The 27,370-nt window shown below is 40.0% G+C and overlaps 4 protein-coding genes across 4 annotated transcripts; 2 read left to right on the top strand and 2 right to left on the bottom strand.

The window, feature by feature from the left end:
• Window positions 1–4,373: 4,373 nt before the first annotated feature.
• On the bottom strand, window positions 4,374–5,232 carry LOC135676307 (uncharacterized). The gene is made up of 3 exons (XM_065187333.1): window positions 4,901–5,232; window positions 4,719–4,820; window positions 4,374–4,625 (listed from the first exon to the last, which is right to left on the bottom strand). The coding sequence occupies exons 1-3, from the start codon at window positions 5,105–5,107 to the stop codon at window positions 4,545–4,547; spliced, it is 390 nt and encodes a 129-aa protein (XP_065043405.1). The 5' UTR covers window positions 5,108–5,232; the 3' UTR covers window positions 4,374–4,544.
• Window positions 5,233–5,278: 46 nt separating this feature from the next.
• On the top strand, window positions 5,279–7,954 carry LOC103987828 (large ribosomal subunit protein uL5z). Its single transcript, XM_009406246.3, has 5 exons — window positions 5,279–5,414; window positions 5,520–5,627; window positions 5,787–5,829; window positions 5,908–6,103; window positions 7,509–7,954. Exons 1-5 carry the CDS (start codon window positions 5,412–5,414, stop codon window positions 7,705–7,707), a joined length of 549 nt encoding a protein of 182 aa, XP_009404521.2. The 5' UTR covers window positions 5,279–5,411; the 3' UTR covers window positions 7,708–7,954.
• Window positions 7,955–8,140: 186 nt separating this feature from the next.
• Window positions 8,141–11,261, bottom strand: LOC135676305 (uncharacterized). Its single transcript, XM_065187332.1, has 2 exons — window positions 10,769–11,261; window positions 8,141–8,578 (listed from the first exon to the last, which is right to left on the bottom strand). Exons 1-2 carry the CDS (start codon window positions 11,119–11,121, stop codon window positions 8,359–8,361), a joined length of 573 nt encoding a protein of 190 aa, XP_065043404.1. The 5' UTR covers window positions 11,122–11,261; the 3' UTR covers window positions 8,141–8,358.
• A 3,697-nt stretch (window positions 11,262–14,958) lies between these two features.
• On the top strand, window positions 14,959–27,094 carry LOC103987825 (aspartate aminotransferase, mitochondrial). The gene is made up of 10 exons (XM_009406244.3): window positions 14,959–15,294; window positions 15,429–15,514; window positions 17,401–17,607; window positions 17,784–17,889; window positions 18,436–18,540; window positions 18,623–18,795; window positions 20,120–20,279; window positions 20,445–20,540; window positions 26,540–26,634; window positions 26,717–27,094. Exons 1-10 carry the CDS (start codon window positions 15,106–15,108, stop codon window positions 26,787–26,789), a joined length of 1,290 nt encoding a protein of 429 aa, XP_009404519.2. The 5' UTR covers window positions 14,959–15,105; the 3' UTR covers window positions 26,790–27,094.
• The last annotated feature ends 276 nt before the right edge of the window (window positions 27,095–27,370 follow it).

The raw sequence follows: 27,370 nt of genomic DNA, 5'->3' as shown, positions 1-27,370 counted from the left end.
GCTAGCAACAGCTGCTGGCGCACAACCCGAACCGCTACGAGATTCCTCGCTATTGGGAAGATCTCCTTCCGCCAAGTATACTGGGAAGAACATCTTTAGAAAGACTGCTCTTTGCGGATAGAAGACCGGTGATTCCTCTCCCGCCACCGCCTCCTCTTTCCTGTCCGGCTAGAAAGGGCAGCGCCGCTGCTTACCTCTCCTCCGGCACCTGCGGGCTTCTTCTCCCGCCTCTCCGACTTCGTCACCCACTGCCTCTCGAAGCACTGTAGTTGGTCCAAACTCGCCGACCGCTCGGCCACCTCCCGCCCTCGCAAGAACCTCGCCTACTTTGGCGTCCGCTATGCTGCCGTGGTGGCCGCCGTCCTCCATTTGCCCGAACAGCTGCCTTCGTAGCACCAACCGCCACCAGTCTTCTTTGCCGTGGTGGCTGCTTCCAGGCTCCCCGCCGTAGTTTCTCTGCCGCAACAGTCTTCGCTGCAGCAATAGTTTTCAGCAGCAGTAATCTATAGCAATTGCAACAGTAGTCTTCGCTGCCGCAGCAGTCTTCGCTGCAGCAGCAATCTTCGCTACAAGAACAATCTTCGCAGCCATAGCCGCAGCCACAGCGACTGTTGTATAAAAAAAAAAAAAAAAAAAAAAGGTGGATGTCTTCGTTATCAATATTTCAGTTTTTATTTCTACAGGACTCATAGTTCATTCTTGAACGGGGCTTATCTCCATCAATATTGTCATACTAATCCCTTTCAAGTTATCAAAGGGGGGCAACTATGCATTCTAACGGGCTCAATTTTCTAACCTTTTATTTGAATACAACTTGCTAGATTACGTCGACGGCTCTTTCAATTATCTGTTAGTCATGCTCAACATCCCCGAAGAACCTAGTCCAGTATCTAATCCAACTCACAAATTATGGCCGCGTCAAAATCGTCTCATCCTCCAAGCTATTCAAGCCTCAGTTGTTGGATCCGTCGCTCCATTGATTTCTATATATGTGACCGTTGTCGATGCGTGGTCTAAACTGTAAACAATCTTGGTGAAACATTCGTGTACTCGCAAGCTTAGTCTTCTAACCAAGCTGATGATGACCACACAAGAGGAAAGTACTATGCCTAAGCTACCATTGAAAACTGCCCGAGGATGAAGAATGACCTGAAGATAACCTTCAATGAGGAAAATATGGAGTATATTAACTTGAATCATGATGATGTCTTAATAATATCTATGTGAATAATCAATGCTTGGGTGAAGAGGGTCATGATTGACATAGATAGCTCTACTTATATCCTCTATTTTGATGCTTTTCAAAAACTCGAGTTATCAACTAATGACCTTACCCCTATAACTTATTCGTTGATAGGGTTCACTGACGACTCTATCTTGCCTCTCATGACTATAAACCAACATAACACATTCGGAAATGAGGCTTACTAAAAAATAATACTGGTTAAACTTATGGTAGTAGATATTTCCTAGGTAAACAATACGATCATGTAAGAAAATCTAAGAGCAACATCATATGCGAAGCGAAAGAACATAAAACAAAAACCCAAATTTCCCAATACATGTTCGTCGTCGTGCATAGATTGGTGCGTAAAATCCACGAAATAAAAAACCACGTGTGAGATATATAATTGTGTTACTTATGGAGATCATATATCCTTGAATCCCTACAAATATGTAGGAGTGGATGAAGGAGATCAAGAGTCCTCCTCTTTAGCGGTGATCCACACAACGGGGCTGCAACGACGCTCCTCAAATCTCCAGGCCTGCTCTCTAAAGAGAAGAAAGGGAGAGAAGAATATGAGGTGGCAACCAAGAAGCCCCAACCTATGAGCAACTAATAATTCAGGGGCTTATTGGATATCCAATAAGATAGGGGCTTTAGCGGATATCTCATATCTGAACCTCTACTTGTCGCAATAATTACCATATGTGTGTAACCCTCTAAGCCCAATATCGAGCTGGTCGTGAGTCATACTTGTCATAACTCTTTTTGCCTTAGTAAGTTGTTATCTTCATAATAATTTACTCGACTCATCGATTGCAGACGTACTAGGCCACTATGCTATAGTCTCCAAACGATACAAGAGAATTCAATCCTTTGGACCTATCTGTCATGTACCTATAGTCCCCCTTCCATCTAATATCCCAGAGACCATATACCGGACATGGTGTTGTCAGGCTCATACGATTTCTCCTCGAGTCTCGCTCTAATCGTATTCTCCCAGAGAACTCTTTATCTCTCAATCCGAATGACCTTAACTAAGGATTTGTTTGAGCAAGAATACACATGATATTTCTCTCATGAAACCGAGAGCGGATGATCATCTATCGATACTCAATAGCCCTCGTAAGGTTGGCTACCACTCATAATAATCGATTGTACTATATCTGAAACTTCCAAACTTATAAGTTTGGTATCAAAGAGTGGAGTACTCATACAGGACATCCTTGGTGTCTCAAGTCTAAGGACCAAATATATTACCCGGACTACGGAATCGTTGTTTGACAATAAGGCATCAGCAACCATCTAGTATTCCATGAGCGGATCAACCAGTGAACTCATTCTCCAATGAGCACATACACTGTATCTTTAGTATCCTTATACGCGCAATTATGAGACCAACTACCTCCATCATACGAACGAGTATACAACACACCAATATATCCGATTATCTCAATGTCTCATTCGAGTAACACATGACTAGGATTATTTAAGGTTTATGTTTAAAGGTGAATCGGTCTCATTATCATGATCTTATGTGTGTGTGTGTGTGTAGGCAGACTTGACGACCCAATAAAGACTAACATCTCACAAGATAAGACAAGGATAGTCTCCTCCCCAAACCTTACAACTTCCAAGATGAGTTCAAAGTTATATGTGCTAATTGAATTAGCTCTTGACAAGGCATCGATCGACTTCTTCAAGTTGCCTTGCCAACTCGACTCCTCGAGCTTCTGCCTTAGTGACAGGGTCTCCCCTTTTCCTCTTAAGCCCCTTTACCTCCTCGTGGGGATTGTCAATCATAAGGGATTTCTAATGAATGACGGAGTCAGCATCTTGTACGCGGTTAAGAAGGGTTGTGATGTAGTGATGATGTTATAAGTCAAATACAAAAGACCACATCTAAAAGTACAAAAATGACCAATGTGCGAAGACCATATTGGAAAGTATAGAAGTGATCGATGTACGAAGACCATCTTGAAAAGCGTAAAAAAAATCCACCATGATAATAAGCACGGGACAAAATATGCTCGAGACACGTGAGTCGGAAAAACTCGACTCGCGTAATAAGAAATATGTTGCAATGGGAGATACAAGATAAAACATACTCGACGCGCGTGAGTCAGAAAAACTCAACCCATTAGAGAAGAAACTCATTATGATATGAGGCATAAGATAAAATATACCCGCGATGCGTGAGTTAGAAAACTCAACCAATATAATAAAAAACCTACTATAACGAGAGGTACAATACAAAATGTGCCCAAGGCACATAAGGCGGGAAACCCAACGCTCGTAATAAAAAACTCGTCATAGTGAGAGGTACAAGACAAAATATACTCGAGTCATACAAGTTAGGAAAACCATACCCTAGTTTAAAGAAATCTACTATGACGAGAGGCACAAGGCTATATGTATCTAAGGCACATAAGTTGGAAAAACTCGACCCACATGAGATTAAGTCCATCACGACAAGAGACATAAAGAAAAGAATGTCCAAAGTAAGAAGGTAGAATGTTGACCATTTCTTTACTCGAGATGTGTAGGCTATTACCCAATGTAGCCCACCGGGAAGCCTATAAATTAAAAAAGAAAAAAAGAGATGCAAGCCAGGGTGGAAGGAGAAGATGGAAGCTACTCTTCACCCATCTGCCAACACGGACAAAGGTCTAATACAGATGATTATGAGTTACCCGTCCCTTTGTAGCCCACGTGGACAAGAGGGTATGAGAATGCTATTAGAGATAATTAGAGACTTCCTCCCCACTGAATATTATATAAAATATTTTATCCCTTTACGATCAGGTATACAAATTTATCACTTGCATTTACACTTATATGTTTCGAGTTACTAACTTAAACGTCGAATGAATTAGATTAAATTCTTTTTAACCTCGATCTTCGTACAAACGACACTTCAAAAGCTCGATGTTTCCATCGTAGAGACACGTTAAGTAACAATCTTGTGCGTATGAATCTGGATCACATTGGAACGTGTAAAACTTTTTCAACATACTATTTTCTTAACGCTTTTCTTCTGAAATCAAAATCATGCATGGAATAAAATCTTTTATTTTTTTCTTGGTTTGAAGTTTGTGACTTCTATCGTGAAGATATCTCATTTGAGCAATGGTGGATGCATCCTCGATGAAAAAGATGCCAATTAGATATGAAACCGAACTAAAAGAAGATTCCATCAGAAACAGTAACAGAAAAGATCAGCTAATCATCCACGATACATGTCTTCTTGTTCTTGAGATGCCAGCAAGCAACATGGTACAACAAGCTGAAATCCCAGACACGGATTATGGAAAGCAGTTTATGGAATGATCAGCTTCTTTCCGGCGTAGATGGTGTCTCCTTGGATCCCGTTCGCCTCCTTGATGGCGTTGATCGACACCTGAAGCACCCAAGAAGCATCATTTCAGCTGCGGATCCTTCAAAAACGTCGACTTTCCTCGAGGAAGAAAGAGGGGAGAGTGATTAAGATTACGCCGTATTTTCGAGAGAGACCCCAAAGGGTATCTCCTTTCACGATCTCGATCTCCCGACCAGAGGACGGCTTCGATCCCAATCTTTCGTCTGCTGTCGTTTCCTGAGAACCAGAATTCAAAAGAAGAAAAGGAGTTCCAGATTCCCAGCTTGGTTCGGAGAAAATGTAACTAAAGGCTTCACCTTTGAGGAGATCTCTCGGAAGGTCGACGGTGTCGGCGACTGTGGCGGCGGAGATGGTGCCTGGGGCTCGAGGGGCTTGGGGGAGAAGGTTCTGATGATGTTCATGGCGATGCCGGAGAAGACGACGAACCCGGCCACTTTCGCTATGGCGGCGTCCTTCGACCCGTCGTCATCGCCGCCGGGGGAGGGTGGCGGAGGCTCGGCCATGTGTGTCGTAGGTTGTTCCTCTCTTCCTCTTCTGCTGCTGCTTCTACTGGTTCTCTGGGAGACCTGAGGTTCGAGTCACAACAGCGGAAGCAATTTGGTATATTTCGATCTCGTAAATGACAAATCATTTCTTTTCTTTTTTTGTGGGTAATATCGTCATTTCAGTCAACCCCCCCTAAAACAGCCAGCGAAAACCCTAAATCAACGATCACCGTTGGCGAACACCATTTAGGGGGTTCGTGCCTTCTTCCATCGAGCCTGGACTTAGCAGCCGCCGCCGCCATACGCCTCTCAATCTCTTGCCATGGTCGATGCTTTCCGCCCATCCTCCTCCTCCTCCTCCTCTCCCCTTGCTTTCGCTCTCTTCTCATCTGTTCGCTGATGGCGTCGTTGTCCCGTTTCTTCTTTGCAGGCCTCGGAGAAGAAGCTGTCGAACCCAATGAGGGAGATCAAGGTTCAGAAGCTCGTCCTCAACATTTCCGTCGGTGAGAGCGGTGACCGCCTCACTAGGGCCGCCAAGGTACTGGATCTGCGTTCGGATTCATCTTCCGCTTCAGTTCCTCTTCGACACGACTTTGATTTGTTCGATTACTACTGAATGGCGGAGGTTTTGTACGCTGCCAACTCCAAATTCGTTGGAGCGGGGTTCCTTATTCTCTCCTTTTCCTATCATTTGCAGGTGTTAGAGCAATTGAGCGGGCAAACACCGGTGTTCTCGAAGGGTACTTTCCTTCTTCTTTTCTTTTGCTGCAAGCTTCGATCTTGTTCGTGATTCCTGGAACTTGTTGTTCTTGCTGCAGCACGATACACTGTTAGGTCATTTGGGATCAGGCGCAACGAAAAGATTGCGTGCTATGTCACCGTCAGGGGTGACAAGGCGATGCAGCTCCTGGAGAGTGGACTGAAAGTGAAGGAATATGAGCTTCTGAGAAGAAACTTCAGTGACACTGGTTGTTTTGGTTTCGGCATACAAGAACACATTGATCTTGGAATCAAGTAAGATTGGATAAACCCTCTGCCTCTTTTCACATAATTTTGAATATTATTTACATTCTTTTAGTTTGAAAGATCTGAATGTGAGGTTGGAGGGGGTGTGTCCTTCAGTTCTTATATCATGAGATGCTTTGTAGTATAAGAATTAACCTGTAACAATATCTCTATTAATCTTATTCCTTTTGTCTCAAGCACTTTGGGCCGGACTAAAATACATATCATTCCTTTACCTAGGGAGAGTAGAGTATGTTGTTTTATAGTTAATTGTGGGGAATGGGATGGTGAACTTTGGATTTTTCGCTTGCCGTTATGGTTTATCGTAACAAAATGTCGACCATCCTTGCTTTCGGAAAATCCAGTATTAGTGTTTATTATGCACTAAGTATGCTTGGGAACCAACCTTAGTTTGAAGATTTCAATTATAACTGTTGTGCACACCATCACCGGGACAAGAGCTCATCGCTCCTTACGATGAGTTAAGGATCTTTGACCTTCACATCTACCTGAAGTTTAATCTTATTGAAGTCTTAGCAACTGTAGTAGCATGAAACTTAGCATTAAGCTTTGTTTAGGAACATCAGATGGGATGAGAAGTGATTAAGTCAGTTTTCTTGAAGATATAAGATCTTTAGAGTTTCTCGCTAGCGAGAATATAAAATGAAAAAAAAGGGCACATGACATCTTTGTATTACTTGCCGGTATGACATTTTTTTTCTTGAAGGATGATGATTATTGAACCTAGTTGTGAGACTCTATCACTTGTTGCATAAATGATTTTTGTCCTTAGCATTGATGAAATCGTTATCATCCAAACAATAATCAACAGAATGGCTGTGGAAAGTCATGAAACAGATTGAAAAAGGAACAATATCTTATGCCACTTTCCTTTAGAATTGTGGATCGACAGCATTTGAAATAATGTAAACCTGAGCTTTTTCTCTAACTTCCCTATAAAACCTCCCCATGTTGGTCTTTTAAAGCTCTTTATCCAAATTCCCTATTCTTTATATAAAATAAGATTCTTTTTCTCCGGAATGAGGTTTTAGGATGTGTTGGAGAAAACGTCAAATAAGAATACTGCAAAAAGCTCGTTGCAAAATTTCCATGTGCATGATTCATTATTTTGTATGTTGTGTGCATTAGTCTGATCCAGGAACTACATTATATGGGTAGCTGATCTTTTCTGCATGCATATGACCTTTCAGAGGATTCCCAGGGAGCCATGTGAAGTTTTTTCGGCGTGCATAATAAGAATCGGAATAGCTTCTTATTTCTCCCTGAATAACAGTGCTGATTGCAGTTGCTTTGCTAAGTATTGCATAATAAGAATCGGAATAGCTTTTTATTTCTCCCTGAACAACAGTGCTGATTGCAGTTGCTCCGCTAAGTATCTATGTTACTTTTGTAGGTACGACCCGTCCACAGGTATCTATGGCATGGATTTCTATGTGGTCTTGGAACGTGCTGGTTATCGTGTGGCCCGTCGCCGCCGATGCAAGTCACGTGTTGGAATCCAGCATAGGGTTACCAAGGATGATGCGATGAAGTGGTTCCAGGTCAAATATGAAGGCGTTATTCTTAACAAGTCCCAAACAACCACTGGTTAAGATTCCTAATTATCTTAGAATCAATTCTTCCATCTTGCTTTGCCTGTTCCTTCCGGCGAGAGTTCCGATGATCCATGGACCTTATTTGCTTTTCCAAATGTTCTACCTGTTTCTGAGCATTCTCATCCATAAGGAACTAGTAAAACTACATTTTGGTTCTATAAGTTGCATTAGTTCCTGGTAATCTTAGATGGCAAATACTACTTGTGTTTGGTAGTGGTTGGCAATGAATTCAGTCTAATTCTAATCGTCCTATTGCACGATGCACCGACTGCACATTAGATATTTAGGCGCTTCAGTATCTTACAGCAAAAGTTCTATGAGCAACCAACAGTTGAGTAACATGAAATAAGCTGTTGAAGTTAGTATGGCTTTCTATTTCCTTGATGACTAAAAGACAGACATCTATGCCTCCAGAAAACAACCAAAATCCTTGGGGAAATGTTCCAATATATTCAATAAGACACAACAACGTAGAAGAAATCATCTTTAAATGCTTAGGGACTAACAACAACGTAGACCACATTGCATACGATAAATAGACATGCTTGACGACCATTTTTTTGCTTGTCACCGGCCACAAAACCTTTAACCGGCTGGGAGAGATCTCGACATCTCCTTTGACCAATCAATAGTGTGGGTAGAGCAAATTCAGAATAGATTTATGTGGAAAAACCATGGAAGAATAAATGCCACCACCAAGCAAGCCATCAAGAAATTACAAAATGGTTGACTTCTCCAGCAACTGTTCATCTCAGTTGAGCTTCTATGGCTCCTGCCCAACATCCTCCCCTCGTTCCATGATTCCATGAAATTACCGTCTTCATCCCCATTTACATTTTTCACATTTGCACCACAAATTTCGCAATATCTGAACAGTAATCAAAAGGTTGGAATGATTATTCGTTAGAAACAGCAAAATTTATTTGGGACTGATGGCAGAAGTGCAAAGGAAAAAAAGGAGAATATACCAAGAAAAGGGTCTAAGCGAACTGAGTGGCAATGGGAGAAGCACAAAAAGAAGAACAGTGTATGAGTGGAGATATATCAAAGAAGCATCTAACACAATAAGGGTCAACTAAAGGAAGTTCCAGCAGGACATGGATACTGGTTGAGGTGATCATCCACTTGCACGCAACGCAAATACTAACATGCATATTAGCACAATATAACACATGAAACATGGGTAGTAATATGGTCAACCAAGTTTCAAAACCCACACAGAAAAATGCTATAAATATATTCCATTGCAAAAGTCTGAATTCTTAATTAAAAACAGTAGAACCTTGGATTGTGCATGATAATTCTGGCTGGTCATTGTGTTTAGAAAGTTGACATCACAGCAATCTACCGCATTGTCTATAACTCTCCCTATTTGATTTATCAGGGATTACTACCAAACTCATCTCCAACCCCTAGTGGCCAACACAGTCGAAATCCATTATACCCACCAAAATCATCATTATCCTTTGGTGACCAATACAGTCAATCCAACGTCCCTTCCCCCATCCTTTCATGGCTAACAAAGTTAATCCGTGGTATTCATCCCTCAATTACCAGAAACAGTCAATCCATCATACCCTTCAGTATCAATCAACTGATGAAATTGTTTAGGTGAAAGGGAAGGGTTGAACAAAGTGGGAAATGCATTGGGGAAGCAGGGAAAATAAAAGGCAAAAAGAAGTTTGAAGAAGAGGTTATTTTCAACAAGGCATTATAGTAATCTCGTAATGATATGTTTACAATGTAAACGATGGGTAGAATTGAGAAAGATATCACAAGTGACTGCCAATGATTATAAAAGCGGTTCGGGTTTGCTAGTGATATGCTATAGACAGATGTGAAGTGACATGGTTGAAAGTCTTAAGAACGTGAACACATTGCAACTGTTGATTGACGAAGCTTTAGACCAACATTTTCTCATGACAGTGCATTAAGCATGAAAAATGTTTTCTATTAAACTTATATGTGAAGAATGACTCGCGGTCATGACCATGCACTTAGAGAACTCCAGTCTCTTTCCCCCAATTGGCACTAGACAGGTACTACAGTAAGTTCCATCTTCTATGATGCCACTAGAACATTTTTTAGGTACAAGGAAGATTAGACAATCGAAATATGAGAATATCGACTTCTGTATAAATAATCTTATAAATGTAAAGAATAGAGAAATAAACAACTTATTTTCCAATAAATTCAATGCAAGCACAGAAACATATTTTTTAAACTTGGAAGCACAACAAAGTTATATATAGTGTAGCAAAAGAAAGAAAAATGTTCTTAAACCACAAGTCATGAAAATATTTATAGTGGACAATAACAAGCATATAATGATTAGTATAGAGACAATAATCTTTCCATTTTTTCAAGGAATAATTAGTATAGAGACAATAATTTCTCTTTATCTTTTTTTTTATAAAAAGTAAATGATGAAGATAGAATTTGAGTCCAAGATATTATGTTAAACTGTCAAAGTTTTTATCAGTCATTAGCTGACACCGTCATATTTGAGCCCAAGACAATAATCTTTCCTCCAATGATGAAACTAAAACCTGACTAGTTGCAGATCAAACATGAGCATACTGACTTGGATGATATATGGTTCACATATTAAAAAAATTTTGGAATTTACTATAAGGTGGATATCTATTTCTTTTTAAGATCAAATCTCATAGAATCATGTATGGGCAACTAAATTGGTTGAGCTCCTCAGTAGCACCACAAAGGGATCTCAAAGGCAACAACAATTTGCATGGATCTCAAACTATGAAAGACTAAGAGCAGAAGATGGAAAGGGTGTTATGTAGAGAAGAGCATCAAATTCAACGAAATTTGGTGTGAGATTGGAGATTGGAAGGTGCAGAGATGCACGACTAAATTTATATGGTCCTTATAAATTGTTTAGCTTATTTATCATCTTGGTAACGTTGATCCATATGTACTATCTATCTGATCTCAATCAATATAGATCTCATAGAACTGCATCTCTCACTTGAAGTTTCTGCAAACATCTTCCGTGCAATATCAGTGGACACACGAAATGCACAGTTTCAGAGAGTACCTGTTACCCTTCACCCGAAACCAAGCCTCGGCGCATCGGCGGTGCGCGCCGCCGAGCTCCCCCTTGCACGCGCACCCGAGCTGGATCAAGTTCGGCACCTCCAGTCCTCCAACGCCAGAGCTCAAATGGCAGATCCTGCACACCTTCTCCACCTCACTCTTCCCATCACCGGCCCCATCTACATCTACACCGACACCCGGGATATCGATGGCCACGACGGAGTCTCTCGGCGGCTCCGAGGCCGCCGCCTCCCCCTCCCCCCCCGGCCGGTCGCCGCCCCCCCGGTCGGAGCACTCCGCCTCCGCGGGCCTCACCGCGATCAACACGGCCGCGGTTACCGAGGCGGTTGTCATCCCTCGTACTCGACGGGCATCGGGAACTGTGAGGGAAGCCGACAAAGAAATTAGGAGGAAAATGAAGGACTCCGGAAGAAAAAGCAAGTGTCTGTTTGTGTGGGGAGTTGGTGAGAGCGGCAGCTGAGGAGAGAAAAGAAATGGTAGTCGAGTCCCTCGAGGAAGTGGGTGATGTTGAGATGTAGATAGATGAGCGATGTCATCCGTTGGATCGCATCAGTGATCCGAGGACTGGAATACCGATTAATTGATGGGTGGTATGATTTGGATCACAACAATGAGAAGGCCCACCAACTGGCTGTGACACCTCATGTGTACCCTCCTATTTCTCTTTGTTCACGCAACACTGATTGGCTGCAGACGTGGGGACCCACCTTCTACGCGTTGGTTCGTTTGGGCTCTGAGACTGTGGTAACCGCCTCATCCGAGTCAATAATTTGAGCTGCCGTAGACGTTTCTTCAGAACCATAGCGACTATTAAAATAGCTGAGTGCGAAGAAAAAAAAATCTAAAAAAACAAAATTAAATTACTCTAAGAAGCACTAATATAATTCTGATCAATCTCATCAAAGCGTAATAATGTATACAGACTAGATGGTCAATTAGTATTTCATAATTGCTTTGACCTATATGATTTTACGTAAGTGATCAATTAATATGTATACTTATTTTTCTATCAATATACATAATATTAAAATAGAAAAATATTATCCCTATAAATTTTTTATATAATAATATTATCCCTATAAATTTTCAAAAAGAGATAAGTCCAAATACTATCCGTTCCATTGGGATTATGATCATGACACGGAGGATTGTTACAATATAAAATAGCAGATTGATGAACTCATACGTCATGGACACCTCGGGCGGTTCGTCCAAAAGCATCGAGAACCCTCACCTCGACCTCAGGAGTTGGTGAAGAGACAAATTGACGTCATTATTGATGGACTTACCTCTATTGATGGTCATGATTGACACAAGTAGCTCTATTGATGGTCAGATGAAGATGGTCATGATTGACACAAGTAGCTCTATTGATATCCTTTAGTTTGATACTTTTCAAAAACTCGAGTTATCAATTAATGACCTTACCCCTATGACTTCTTTGTTGATGGGGTTTACTAGCGATTCTATCTCGTCTCTCAAGACCATGAATCTGCATATCACATTTAGAGATGAGGCTTACTCCAAAACATTAGAGAGATGAGAAGCAACACAAGGGAGTCATGCAAGTGCTACTTGACGGCGAACTCCCTACCAAAGAGGGTTCGACCCGAGGCGCCACCTATGGGCCCCTAAGACTTCACCAAGTTCATCCCGCATTTTGAGCTAGTGGAGTTAATAATTGAAGCAACTCTAGACAAGACTTGTGCTTTAGAAAGCTGAAGTTAGCGACCTAACTAGATTTTGAGAGTATAGGTATTATAAGTTCAGGAAAAAAGTTTCATTATTTTAAAAAATTACACCAACTCAGTTGGGTCTGCACATCCAAAATGAAACATTGACTTACCAAGATAGAGACTGCTATGATGGATAAGCCTGACGATGTAGCAAGGAAAAGACATAGCGACTAAGTTGTGTAGGCAGACTCGATGATTCAGTAAAGACTAACACCTTATAAGACAAGATAAAGATCACCTCCTCTTGAAACCTTGCAACTTACTATATAGCTCAGAGTTATATGCCCTCATCGAACCCACATCTCAGTGAGGCATTGCTCGAGTTCTTTGAGTTACCTCGCTAGCTTAACTCCTCGAGCCTTTGCCTCGGTGATAAGTAGTGGGTCTCCTTTTTTTCTCTTCAGCCCCTATATCTTCTCGTGGTAATTGTTGAACTCGAGGGACTATCGATGAGATAAATGATGAAGTCGACGTCCCATACACGATCAAGAAAGGTTATGACATAATGATGACGCTATAAGTAAAAGACAAAGGGGCACTTTGAAAAGTGCAAAATTACTAGTGTATAAAGATTACATTAGGAAGTACAAAAGTGACCATTGTGTGACAACAACCTCAGAAAGTACAAAAGTGATCGATGCGCGAAGACCACCTAAAAAAATATGAAAAAAAACCAATTGTGGTAGGAGGCATAAGACAAAATATACCCGATGTGCATGAGTTGGGAAAGCCTGACCTATACGTAATAAAAAACTTATCATGGCGAGAGGCATAAGATAAAATATATCTAATATACGTGAGAAAGGAAAACCTGACTCGTATAAGAAGAAACTCGCCATGATAAGAAGCTCAAGATAAAATTTGCTTAAGTCACATGACTTAGAAAAATCTGACCTATATAAGAAGAAACTCGTCATGATGGAAGGCATAAGACATAATATGGTCGAAGCATATGAGTTAGGGAAACCCGATCTGTATAATAAAAAACCTATCATAGTGGGAGGTATAAGACAAAATATACTTGATACACATTAGTCAAGAAAACCCAACTCGCATATAAAAAAATCGATCACGATTGATGAAGTCGGAAAAACCCAATCATAATAAGAAAACACTTGATAAGAAAAAACTATGCCAAAGTCATATAAGTCAGAAAAACCCAATCATAATAAGAAAAGACTTGCCATGGTGGAAGAGTTAAGATAAGATATGTTCAAAACATATGAGTTGAAAAAACTTGACATGTATAAGAGCGAGTCCACTACGACGAGAGATACAAGGGAAAAAATGCCCAAAGTAGAGAGATAAAACGTTGACCCCTCCTTTACTCGAGATGGGTAAGCCATTGCCCAATGTAACACATTAGCCTGAAAGCTCATAAATTGAAAAAAAAGATATGAGCACCTCGAGTAGAAACGAGGCCTCTACATAATAATAAAAAAGATGCAAACCCTACCTTCGCTCAAGAATGAGAGGTTGAAAAACTGACACCCTCCTTCACCAAGGCATGGATGGTGGGAAGCCCCCGTCTTCACTAATGATTGAGGCGTAAAAGTTGGGAAGCCCAAACCCCAACTTTGCCAAAAATATAGAAGTTGGGAAATCTAACCCCCACCTTCACCTGAGATGTGAAAATAAAAAAACCTGACTCTCGCTCGAGGTTGGGAGGTTAAGAAACCCGACTTTTGATTTTAACCTTCGTCAAGGCATGGGGGTTGGGAAACCTGATTCCCTCATTCACCTGAGTCGTGGAGATCAACAAACCCGATAAGGCTGGGAGGAGATGGGGAGGTCGGGAAACCCAACCCCATCTGACAATACCTCAAAATAATTCGTTTTCATCCTATGAACTTTAAGGTGTATAAAGTCTCGTATTCGATTGTCCCAACATAGTGATAGAGATTCTATCTAACTTAGGTTGATCTAGATCGAATATGCATCTCTCGATGATACAAGGGATAGATCGATGATGGATCACTACCACCGGCGCTCGAACACAATGAACAAAATATAACGAATCAGGTTAACGATTATTTATACTTTCAAATCAGTATTATTTATATATTTTTTTAAAAAAATTGATAAATCGGTTCTGATTCTCGGTTCGTTTTTTTACGCCTCTACTAAATATTAATAAAAATATTCTCTAATTACGTAGTTATTTGTGCAAGCGGTGATCGAGTCGGACACGCACTTCCCTGGGCGCATCTCCTCGAGAGAGTACCGTAAGCGCAATACTTTTTCTATCAGCTCACGTCCACCTTATCTGTGATTGCAAGATACGGGGACCCACCTGGGAGCCGGTTTCTTCGTCCAACCACAGCGCAGATATATTTGTGGGCGAGTCTTACACGCCTATCAAAAGTGCATCCGATGTGGCAGTTCCGTAAATTTTCAATGGGTTTAGTGCTAAAACCCGAGGGCGGTTTCTTCTTCAACCCGCTCGCTTTCCCCTCTTCTCGCTTCGCCATCCTTCCCCTCTTCCGCCGCTGACGCGCCGCTCTACTTGTCGGTTCCTGACCTCCTCCCTTCTCCTCCACTCTCCTTTTCGATACGTAGGGAGAAGACTGCATAGAGGTCCATGGCCGCGATCAGCCGAGAGATCCTGAAAAGGAGAGGGATCCTTCGGTCGCCGGTGATGGCGACGATCGGTACACGATCCATGGCTTCCTGGTTTGGGCACGTGGAGCCCGCGGCCAAGGACCCCATCCTCGGGGTCACCGAGGCGTTCCTTGCCGATCCCAGCCCCGACAAAGTCAATGTCGGAGTGGTCTGTCCTCTCTTCCCATCCTTTCCTGTTTTTGATCTCGTAGCACTCTCCCCATTTTGTTGGTGATGGTTTCGAAGATTCTGGTTTTATTGATAGGAAACTAACGATGTCACCCTTTTGACCTTTTTGTATAGGGAGCTTACCGTGATGACAACGGGAAGCCGGTGGTTCTTGAATGCGTCAGGGAAGCCGAACGAAGGATTGCCGGAAACCTTAACATGTGATCTCTTTTTATTCCTTACTTTCTTACTTAACTTTGTATTATGCCTCATAGATATATCCAAAAGTTGTCACTTTTTCTTTTGTTGCTTTGCATATATATGAACTATTTATACTCTTCGAAGATTTTCTCTTTTGCTATTTTTTTTTCGTTTATATTTCGTGTACTAGTGTTATGCCATTTTACTTGCAAATTTTCCTCAAAAGTTTCTCTTAGCAACTTGCTGCGGTCCCATGGGAATCCAGTCCTCTTTCTTCTCCGCATTTTTGTTGGTCTACCTGTATGCCACTATGCCCTGTAGTTTTTGGAATCTGTGGTGTCGCTTGATTTGGCCGTCATCTACTTACCATGTTGTGTGACTAGTTGATGATTTTTTATGCACATGCATGAAATTGAGTTATGTTGCTGATGTAGTAATCACAACCTTTCTTGAGGGATAACTTGTGTGTCTTGTGTAATATTAATGTAGTTATTTTGCTGATGTAGTAATCACAAACATGTAAGCTACAACCCAATATTTTGAAATGTAAATAATCTGTAACTGGTTAGATTTCTGCCTCATGGCAGGGGAATGCATTGTTATACTTGCTTATAAAAAACTGTAAGTTGTTCCTTGGCAAATGATCATGGAGTTTATTATGACTAGGTTTTTCAACAAGCTTCGGTAATTTTCAGCAAATATTGATTTCATGAAATCAACACTTATGCCAGCTGTCTGCTGTGAAGGGAAATATTCTTGATACATCCACTTTGTCAAAGACCAACTCTTTTTTGTGTTTACAACATCATCACCTAATTTTTGTTCAAAGTTGCTGGTGTTTGATTGTGTTTGTCAAATCAGTGCGGGAAGCATTACTTATGATTGTACTTTGTTGTGTGACACTCAACATTGTGGGTTCTGTTGGTCACCTCAAAATAAAAAAGGAAACAAATGGAGGAAATAATTCTTGAGAACTTTCGTAGGAGAAAAACCATCCAATGCCACTTTTGTATCCTTTGCAATTTGTTAGCCTCCACCCTGGTGAGATTTTAGTTGGGGTTATCACTTATCCCAAAAGTTTAATCTGGATTAAACAAGACTGATAACAGTTGCACAAATCCACTGCTGAAGTCCCAGGGCGAGAGCCATGATTTGAACTCATGAAATATTTACCATAATAAGATTTTATTTTTCATACTTATCCCAAAGGTTCCCAAAGGTTTAAGTTGGTGAGAAAGCAATCAACTTAAATTTGGACACTAACACTCTCTAATCTTATCCAATGAAGCAAAAGTGCCATAGTGACCTTTCCATTTCCCTAAATCCACATCTTGCTTTGGATCTGAACATAAGCTACCAAAAGAGAAGTGAGATCCATCTATGCTTGATCTGAAAAGAGAAAAAAAGGGTCCAGTTTGTCCATCTATAATGGCTAATGTGTCTCAAAAACCTGACAAGATATGCTCTGTTGGTGTAAAGTCACAGTTGTACACCATTCCCTCTGTTAGTATGACACGTTATGGCTGAAGATATACACCTAGACTTTGTTAGTATGTGAGAATGGCGTATGTTCAAATACATAAAATTCAGTGTTTAAATGACTTTTTCTGGTATATCTTATAGAATTCCTTATTGGTTGAAAATGGTTAGTTTTACAACTACATCATCATGGTCAAACTTTAGTTGATTTTGACACTACATTTGGCTTGTCTCACTGTTGAAATATTGTTAACTGCATTATTTTAGTTTGTGATTTTCTTCTCTTTACTTTAAGGTTAAATCTGTATATTTTTCTATGACGATCGGTAATTTCAGCTGCGTAACATTCAGTGGGTCTGTGATTGTTCCAAGATATAATCATTTCTTTGTATGCTGAAGAATATAGTGACTCTTATGTTTGTTTCAGGGAATATCTTCCAATGGGAGGAAGCATTAAGATGATTGAGGAGTCATTGAAGCTTGCTTATGGAGAGGATTCTGAGCTTATAAAAGAGAAAAGGATCGCAGCTGTTCAGGCTCTTTCCGGAACAGGTGCCTGCCGGCTTTTTGCTGACTTCCAGAAGCGTTTCTTACCAGACACACAGATTTATATACCAATACCAACTTGGGCTAAGTGAGTTTTATTGAGTTCATTTAGTTTCTGTTTTCATTCCCTGTTTGTCATTCATCCTTTAGTATGAATTTAGTTGTGTGAACATGATCAGGGAGCATCCAGGGTTGACATGTGTTTATTTTTTATGGTACTTACACTTACTTCAGAATCTTACTCTTGCTACTGTTGTTTTGCAGCCACCATAACATATGGAGAGATGCTTGTGTACCTCAAAGGACTTTCCGTTACTACCATCCTGAAACAAAGGGACTCGACTTTGCATCCATGATGGATGACATCAAGGTACTCTAGTCAATTATGCATTGTCTTGGAATTGGCTTTACATCACAGAACAGACCCCTAGTGTACTAGAAATAATTGTGCATTCTTTTCGATTCAATTCATTAAGTGATGAAAATTATTGTCATTGCTTATTATAATTTATACAATTGTTTCCAAAGTGACCTTGCATTTTTGCTCTCACTGTTCTCATCTAGGCTTTTTAAGTACAAATACTCTTAGTAAAAATTTTCAGGAAAAAAGAATCATTCTGTCTCACCCTTCATGAAGATTTAAATTTGAACTTCCTTGACATCTTCTTTGACTTTGTGTTCTGCTTTTGTGCATTTTAGCATTCTGTGCTTCTTAAGATGTTTTTGTTTCAAGCTTTGCTTGTGCCTGTTGTACTAACTTTTGATTCAGAAACCATAAATTTTTTTTCTGTGTTATTGTATGATAAGCATTAATATTTTCTGTTATTCAGTTTGAGTGACCTTTTATAATACCCAATCACGCGGATGCCAATATTCTAGTTTAAATTCTGATATTGTTTTCCTGAATTTCATCTAGAATGCACCAAATGGTTCGTTCTTTTTGCTTCATGCATGTGCACATAATCCAACAGGGGTGGATCCCTCTGAAGAACAGTGGAGAGAGATATCTTATCAGTTCAAGGTATTCAATCCCCTTTTCCTGGCCATTATAATGGAATTTATTTAGACATATCATGATAAAATGTTTGTCTATTTTTTGATAGGTTAAGAACCACTTCCCCTTCTTTGACATGGCATACCAAGGTTTTGCTAGTGGCGATCCAAATAGAGATGCTAAAGCAATTCGAATTTTCCTTGAAGATGGACACCTCATTGGTTGTGCTCAGTCGTATGCAAAAAATATGGGACTGTATGGGCAAAGAGTTGGGTGCCTTAGGTACTTATTTTGTTTTTGAGAAATTAAGTTGGTTCCTATCCATAAACAATCGAATCATCAGCTTGCTTGAAGTTATGTGGCTATAGTTTGTTTTCCATATAAGCAATAATAGGTAATATTGTAGAGAAACCGAGGTTAATACAAGCAACAATGCTGTGAAGGAGCCATGACTCTAATCATTCCCAGAAAAGCTATGCAAGTATACATATATTTGCAAGCAGAATCTTTTTAAATAAATTCACTCTAGGTTTACACTTATACTTTCTTTCTCAAATATATTTTTCTGCATTTAGATTTTGTCTTCTTTCTCATGCCTGAATTGTTACTTTCTGGTTCGTCTCATGTTTGGAACTTGCTGTTTTTTTTTTGAGGAATCCATCCAATTGGCATAAGGGATTTAAAAGATCCCTACCAGTATGCAGAACAAAAACATATTGAAAACAAACCAGAATAAAATATAGAATGCTAAATGCCTGTCTCTGTCGGAAGTAGTAGAATGGTATTTTTGTTAATAACAGTAGACGGTGATTCAAAATTTTAGAATTTAGTTGATCATTTATACACAAAATTAAGGAACCATTTCAAACTGTTTTGCAGAAGCAGTGGAAACATTGTTTTTCCCCCAAATTTGCTGCTCATGCTCTTGCTCCCTATCTAGGATGGCCAGTTGCTCACTTAAGCTGGCATTCCTCCATGGTAAAGTCAAAAAAGGTCCTGCATGCCTATAAATCTTTCCATTCCATAGACCAATTGCCAGTCCTGGTTTATCTCTATCCAGAAGGTAAAATTTTCTGTAAAAACAATTATACATGTTAAGATGCGTAAAGGTGATGTGACAACTGATAATTCACAGTTTCTGAATGTTGTGGGACATAGAACGTCTCTGAAATTTTGTACATGAGGTGATGAGAAAGTTGTCTATGATCAGCAATCCTTTTCTAGAAAGCATTCTACATCAAAATCTCAGCGTTGAATGTTTCTTTCATGATAACTTTCTGTTCATGAAATCTGAAGAAACTCTATTTCTTCCTTTTTCTAGAAACTTCCTAATGATGTTTTAAAACTGAAATTATTTAATATATGAATAGATTGAATCTTTTTTCACCATCTTGCTCAAGCTACTCACTGTTGTTTTCAGCTTTTTCATGTGTTATCATCTTGTGTGCCTTTTCCTGTATTTTCTGTTTTCTGTAGCTAATCCACCAAAAAAAAAAAAGAAGAGAGAATGAGTGTTTGAAAAACAATTATTCACTAGTTATGTCGTTAGAAATGAATTTTACTTTTTGGTTTAGTGCCATAAGTTGGTTTCATATTCTGGCTGCAGTATCCTTTGTGAAGATGAATTGCAAGCAGTAGCTGTGAAGAGTCAGTTGCAACAGCTAGCTAGGCCTATGTATAGTAACCCTCCTGTTCATGGTGCACTAGTTGTTTCCATAATCCTAGGTGATCCAGAGCTGAAATCTCTTTGGCTGAAGGAGGTTAAGGTGATTGAAGAACTTAACTTATTCCTTATTTCTCTTTATCTTTCAAATTTCTCATTCGTGTGTGTTATTACCTATTTATTGTATCATCAAAATTACTGTTTGTTTTCCCTTCTAAGGACACTTAGAAATTTTGTGATTACCGCATCATCCTCATCATCATTTCAGGGTATGGCTGACCGTATCATTGGAATGCGTAAAGCACTTCGAGAAAACCTTGAGAAGTTGGGTTCGCCTTTGTCTTGGGAGCATATAACAAACCAGGTAAAATTTATCGTCAGCTTTTAAATACATTTGAATTGGAATAGATGATATTCTGTGGCCTGCACCAAGTTTGCTAGGTGGGAGAGAATCATGACCAGAAAACTGACAAGTTTCTAATTTATACAGATGGCATATTAAATAATGTTCTTACCATCATATGGCTGGTAGCTTTTAACCCAATTTGAAGAGGTTTCGTTGATGTTTGTACGATGATGGTTATGTTATGGTGCTTTTGTGGGTGACATTTGGCAATTGTGCCAGTTACCAATGTGTTATCTAAATGGAGGTATGGAGTAATGGTGATTCCACTGTGTCAAATACACTGTAAACTATCTTAGGCTTCCACTCAATCAGCTAATTCAGATATCATACAGCATAAGCACCACTGAGATCTCCTTGGACAGTACCTTCATTGATGGGGATATAAACAGGAATAACCTTTGTATAGGAACAAATACTAGAAGACCAAAATACGCAGCGGAATAAAATGGAAACACAATCAATCAGAACACCAAGATATACGTGGAAAACCCCTTCAATGTGAAGGGTAAAAACCACGGGGCAAACTAGAGATAATCCACTATGAGAATAATGAATATACAAATCTCAATCTCTTGCCCAAAACCCAAGCAACAACCACAAGAGAATAACTGGGATACAAGGATCACGTTACTGCCCACAATATCTAAAACCTCCCAAGTAATCTCAGCAAGAGCCTACTGTAGATTTGATCTAACCTGAGATGAGAACACTGCTAGATGATTGTGAACAGTCTCTCTGCGTTGTCCTTGTCTTCTTCCCTTTCTTTCTCTTCCTCTTCTGCCTTGTTCTCCTTCCTCTCTTTGGAATCTCGTCGCTGCAAAGATCTGCCTCGTTGCTGCCTTTTTATAGCTTTAATCTGCCTCTAAAACGCAGCCACCACACCCCCATAATCTTAATTAGGGTTAGGTTAAGAGGGGGTGTGAGCTGTGGGCTGATAAAGCCCACATGGGCTGAATATGGGCCATCAGCCCAACAACCTCCCCCTTCAGCCCATAAGGGAGGCTGTCCCATGACTCCTCAATGTGAAGCCATACCGACCAACTGTCGGCATATCTCCTGTCTTTCTTTTGTTAAGGTCTTCGTCAACATGTCTGCTCCGTTGTCATCTGTATGAATTTTCTGAAGCTGCAACTGCTTCTCTTCAAATACATTTCGAATCCAGTGGTATCTAACATCTATATGCTTTGACTTGGAATGAAACATTGGATTCTTACACAAATGGATGGCACTCTGGCTGTCACAATGCATCATATAATTTTCCTGTTTCAGCCCCAATTCTTGTAAGAATTCTTTCATCCATAACATTTCTTTGCATACCTCAGTAGCAGCAATATATTCTGCTTCTGTGGTGGAGAGAGCAATACACCTTTGTAACCTGGATTGCCATGACACAGCTCCCCCTGCAAAAGTAAGTACATAACCTGAAGTAGACTTCCTCGTATCTATATCTCTTGCCATATCTGCATCTGTGTAACCTGTTAACGCAGGTGGTCCACCTCCAAAGCTTAAACAAACCTTAGAGCTCCCTCTGAGATATCTAAAAATCCACTTCACTGCTGCCCAGTGTTCTTTGCCTGGATTTGCAAGAAATCTGCTAGTAACACCCACTGCATATGCGATGTCCGGCCTCGTACATACCATTGCATACATTAAACTTCCAACTGCTGAAGCATAAGGAACCTTTTGCATTTTCTCCTTCTCCTCATCACTTGACGGACTCTGTTCTGAGCACAACTTGAAGTGACCTGCAAGAGGAGAACCAACTGGCTTAGCATTACTCATACTAAATCTTTCCAATACCTTCTCGATGTATTTCTCCTGTGACAACCAAATCTTCTTGTTTTTCCTATCACGAGAAATCTGCATGCCTAGTATTTGCTTTGCTGGCCCCATGTCCTTCATTGCAAAAGACTCACTCAGTTCCTTCTTTAACATGTCAATTTTAGACATATCTTTTCCAAGAATAAGTATGTCATCAACATAAAGTAAGAGAATAATAAAATTCTCACAAAACCATTTGATGTACACACAATGATCTGAAGCCGTTCTTTTGTATCCATTTTCTGTCATAAATGAATCAAACTTTCTGTACCACTGTCTTGGAGCTTGCTTTAGCCCATACAAGCTCTTCTTCAACTTGCAGACAAAATTATCTTTACCTTTGACTTTGAAGCCTTCTGGTTGCTCCATATAAATTTCCTCCTCCAAATCACCATGAAGGAAAGCTGTCTTCACATCTAACTGCTCAACCTCCAAGTCCTGGCTAGCAGCAATACCAAGAGCAACACAAATAGAAGACATTTTAACAACAGGAGAAAATATCTCTTCAAAGTCAATACCTTTCTTTTGACCAAAGCCTTTCACAACCAATCTAGCTTTGTACTTTGGTTGAGAACAATATTCTTGAGTCTTCAACCTAAAAACCCACTTGTTCTTCAAGGCCTTCATTCCATTTGGTAGCAGCACCAAATCATAAGTGTGGTTCTTCTGAAGAGCATCCATCTCTTCCTGCATAGCAACTAACCACTTCTCTTTCTGCTCACTCTCAACTGCTTCCTGGTAACTCTCTGGTTCACCTGCATCAGTAAGCATCACATACTCATCTGTAGAGTATCTTCTGGAAGGTTGACGTTGTCTAGAAGATCTTCTCAATTGAGGTTCTGAGGGAACTTGCTCTCCTACTTCTTCTTGCTCAACATGTCCTGCAGGTAAATCAATATCAGGCTCTACACTATTTTCCTGCACATCTCCCCCATCACCCTGATATACTGGAGGAATAACTGGGTCACAATCTGCTAATCCTTCTACAGAAGTCTTGGCTGGTGCCTTCTTCTTCAAATCATCAAAGGTTTGATCCTCAAAGAAGACCACATCTCTACTCCTGAACACCTTCTGCTTTTCTGGATCCCAAAGCCTGTAACCAAACTGATCATGTGAGTAACCAAGAAAAATACATTCTTTAGACTTACCATCTAGCTTGGACCTCTCATTATCTGGAACATGTGCAAATGCACGACAACCAAACACTCTCAAATGCCTGTAGGAAACATCTTTCCCTGACCATACATGCTCTGCAACATCACCATCTAGGGCTGTACATGGTGATAAGTTGATCACATCAACTGCAGTCCTCAAAGCCTCATCCCAAAACCTTTTGGGTAGCTTGGCCTGTGAAAGCATACATCTGATCTTTTCCATGATGGTGCGGTTCATCCTCTCTGCAATTGCATTATGCTGAGGTGTACCAGGAACTGTCATCTCATGTTGGATCCCATGCGACCTGCAATAGTCATTAAACAATCCCATATACTCACCACCATTATCTGATCTTATGCATTTCAATTTCCTTTCTGTCTCCCTTTCAACCCTGGCATGAAACTTTTTGAAGACATTAATAACCTGATCTTTGGTCTTCAAAGCATAAGCCCAAACTTTCCTGGAAAAATCATCTATAAAAGTGACAAAATAAAGTGCACCACTTATACCAAGAACATCAACAGATCCACCAGGAGTTTTTGTCCTCAAAGGACCACATACATCTGTATAAACACGGTCTAAGGCATGCATTTTTCTAGACAAAGCAGCACTAGCAAATGAAACTCTATGTTGTTTACCAGCCAAACAATCAATACAAGGGTTCAGATGTATACCTCTGAGATCTGGTAATACCTCTCTCTTGGAAAGAGCTTGCAGCCCCTTCTCGCTCATGTGTCCTAATCGCCTATGCCACAATTCCATACTGAAGTCTTTCTCTGTAGCATTTAACTGCTCACCATAAGCTTTAGCCTGCAACCTGTACAAAGTATGATATTTCTTTCCATTAGCTATAACAAGAGAACCCTTACTGAGCTTCCATTGCCCTCTGTGAAATCTGCTTTCATACTCTTCATCATCTAGTCTTCCAACTGAAATTAAATTTAGCCTCAAGTCAACCACATGCCTCACATCCTTAAGTACCAACTTACAGCCAAGGTTGGTCTTTAAATGGATATCACCCATGCCAATGATGTCTGCTGTGCCATAGTTGCCCATCTTGACAACACCAAAGTTTCCAGACCCGTATGTAGCAAAAAACTCCCTCCGTGGTGTAGCATGATAAGAAGCACCTGTGTCAATCACCCACTCAAGATCCTGACACACACAAGAAAAAATATCATCAGAAGGAGACAAAATCAAATAATCACCACCCTGCACTGTAGCTGTAGTATTATCCTTTGACTCTGTAGACTCCACTTCTTTTCCCTTTTTCTTGTTCTTCTTAGGTTGCTTACATTGGTTCTTGTAATGTCCTTTCTCACCACAGTTATAGCAAACAATATCTTTTCTTGATCTTGACTTGCTCCTACCCATACGTGAACTGCTTCTAGACTTTGACCTTCCTCTGTTCTCTGAGATAAGTGCCTGTGAATCATTCTGAGATGTTGCCGAACTCTTTCTTCTCAACTCCTCATTCAACAAACTGCTTGTTACTTGACTCATAGTGACAATACCATCTGGCGCAGAATTACTAAGGGAAACCACCAGTGTCTCCCAACTTTCTGGTAATGAACTGAGAAGTAACAATGCCTGCAACTCATCATCAAGAGACATTCTCATAGAGGATAACTGGTTAGTAATACTCTGCATTTCATTCAAATGCTCAGCAATAGAAGCACCCTCTCTATATTTTAGGTTCACAAGTTTTCTGATCAAAAAAGCTTTGTTGCCAGCTGTTTTTCTTTCATAGAGACTTTCCAATTTTTTCCAAAGAGAATATGCAGAAATTTCAGTAGAAACATGGTGAAATACACTATCATCAAGCCACTGTCTAATAAATCCAATTGTTTTTCGATCTAACCTCTTCCACTCATCATCTATCATAGTTGTAGGTTTTGCACTATCCCCTTGCAAAGGTCCATACAAATCTTTGCAATACAAGAGATATTCCATTCTTGGTTTCCATATCATCCAATTATTTCCATTCAAACTAATCATGTGAGAAATATTACTGGCCTCCATGTTCAAATACAAAAATTAAATCACCAAAACCCCGCTCTGATACCAGTTGATGGGGATATAAACAGGAATAACCTTTGTATAGGAACAAATACTAGAAGACCAAAATACGCAGCGGAATAAAATGGAAACACAATCAATCAGAACACCAAGATATACGTGGAAAACCTCTTCAATGTGAAGGGTAAAAACCACGGGGCAAACTAGAGATAATCCACTATGAGAATAATGAATATACAAATCTCAATCTCTTGCCCAAAACCCAAGCAACAACCACAAGAGAATAACTGGGATACAAGGATCACGTTACTGCCCACAATATCTAAAACCTCTCAAGTAATCTCAGCAAGAGCCTACTGTAGATTTGATCTAACCTGAGATGAGAACACTGCTAGATGATTGTGAACAGTCTCTCTGCGTTGTCCTTGTCTTCTTCCCTTTCTTTCTCTTCCTCTTCTGCCTTGTTCTCCTTCCTCTCTTTGGAATCTCGTCGCTGCAAAGATCTGTCTCGTTGCTGCCTTTTTATAGCTTTAATCTGCCTCTAAAACGCAGCCACCACACCCCCCTAATCTTAATTAGGGTTAGGTTAAGATGGGGTGTGAGCTGTGGGCTGATAAAGCCCACATGGGCTGAATATGGGCCATCAGCCCAACATTCATATGTTTCCATAGCTTATATTAGATATTAAAAGTGAATTTCTTGTTCCACTGTTGGAATATTGCATAGCTTTGGTTACTGAATCTTATCATCGGGCATCAATCACACAAAAGAAATTATATTGCATTATGCATTCATCTAACCAAAGGAAAAAAAAAAACTCATCTTCTAGAAGGTATTTGGATGTATTATCCAAATTCTTCTTTTTTTTGCTGCCTTAATTGTTTGAAAACTCTGTGTTAGTTTCTACCAATTGTCATTTGTTTCTGACTAGTTTTAGGTCAATGCCTATTGTCTTCCATCAGATTGGGATGTTCTGCTACAGTGGAATGACGCCTGAACAAGTTGATCGCTTGACAGACGAGTTCCATATATATATGACCCGCAATGGACGAATCAGGTATGTCATCTTAATTCATTCCACGTAATGGAAGGTGTTTTTCTGGTCAGTTCAATATCTTGATTTGTGCCCATATGTACAGTATGGCTGGTGTCACGACTGGCAATGTTGGCTACTTGGCAAATGCTATCCACGAGGTGACAAAATCCTCTTAAGCCTCATCTTTGCTGTGTTTTTCGAACAATGAAAACCGACGTCTCAACAAAATATCACGAGGCCTTTTCTTTTCCCACTTGGAATTCAGAAATAAGTCCCTTCAGAGAGAGAATGGATTTTTGACAGTCCAACTTGCTGCATATTTAACTGGAGTATATCCATTGTTGATCAAAATTGGAGCATATACTTGCTCATCTCTTTTTGCTTTGCAACAAATCCTTCTATAGCATCTTAGCAATTTTAATGCATTATGGATTTACATTTAGCTGAGATGAAACAGTGAATATACATGAATTATTGACAATTCCTTTGTCATTGAAGGTGCGCCCTGGTCATTCAGTTTGAATTCCAAATTTTTTGCAGTAGTTATGACTGGAGCAATGTTGTCTTTTAAATGCTTACATTGCATTGCCTGCGTATGCGTTTAATCAATTTGGTTTTCATGTCTATTAGTGATATAAGTAATAAATAAAGGGTGAATTCTAAAACAAATATTTTTTATTTTTTTAATTAGGATCTATTTATTCTCGTAGAGCATATTTTATTTCCCAAAAGATGAAATTGTGTTCGTCGGTGTCCC

The sequence above is a fragment of the Musa acuminata genome, chromosome BXJ1-6, assembly GCF_036884655.1.
Source record: "Musa acuminata AAA Group cultivar baxijiao chromosome BXJ1-6, Cavendish_Baxijiao_AAA, whole genome shotgun sequence".
NCBI classification, from domain to species: domain Eukaryota; kingdom Viridiplantae; phylum Streptophyta; class Magnoliopsida; order Zingiberales; family Musaceae; genus Musa; species Musa acuminata.
Note: the sequence above shows the minus strand (reverse complement) of the source record. Positions and strands in the feature narration are given on the sequence as shown.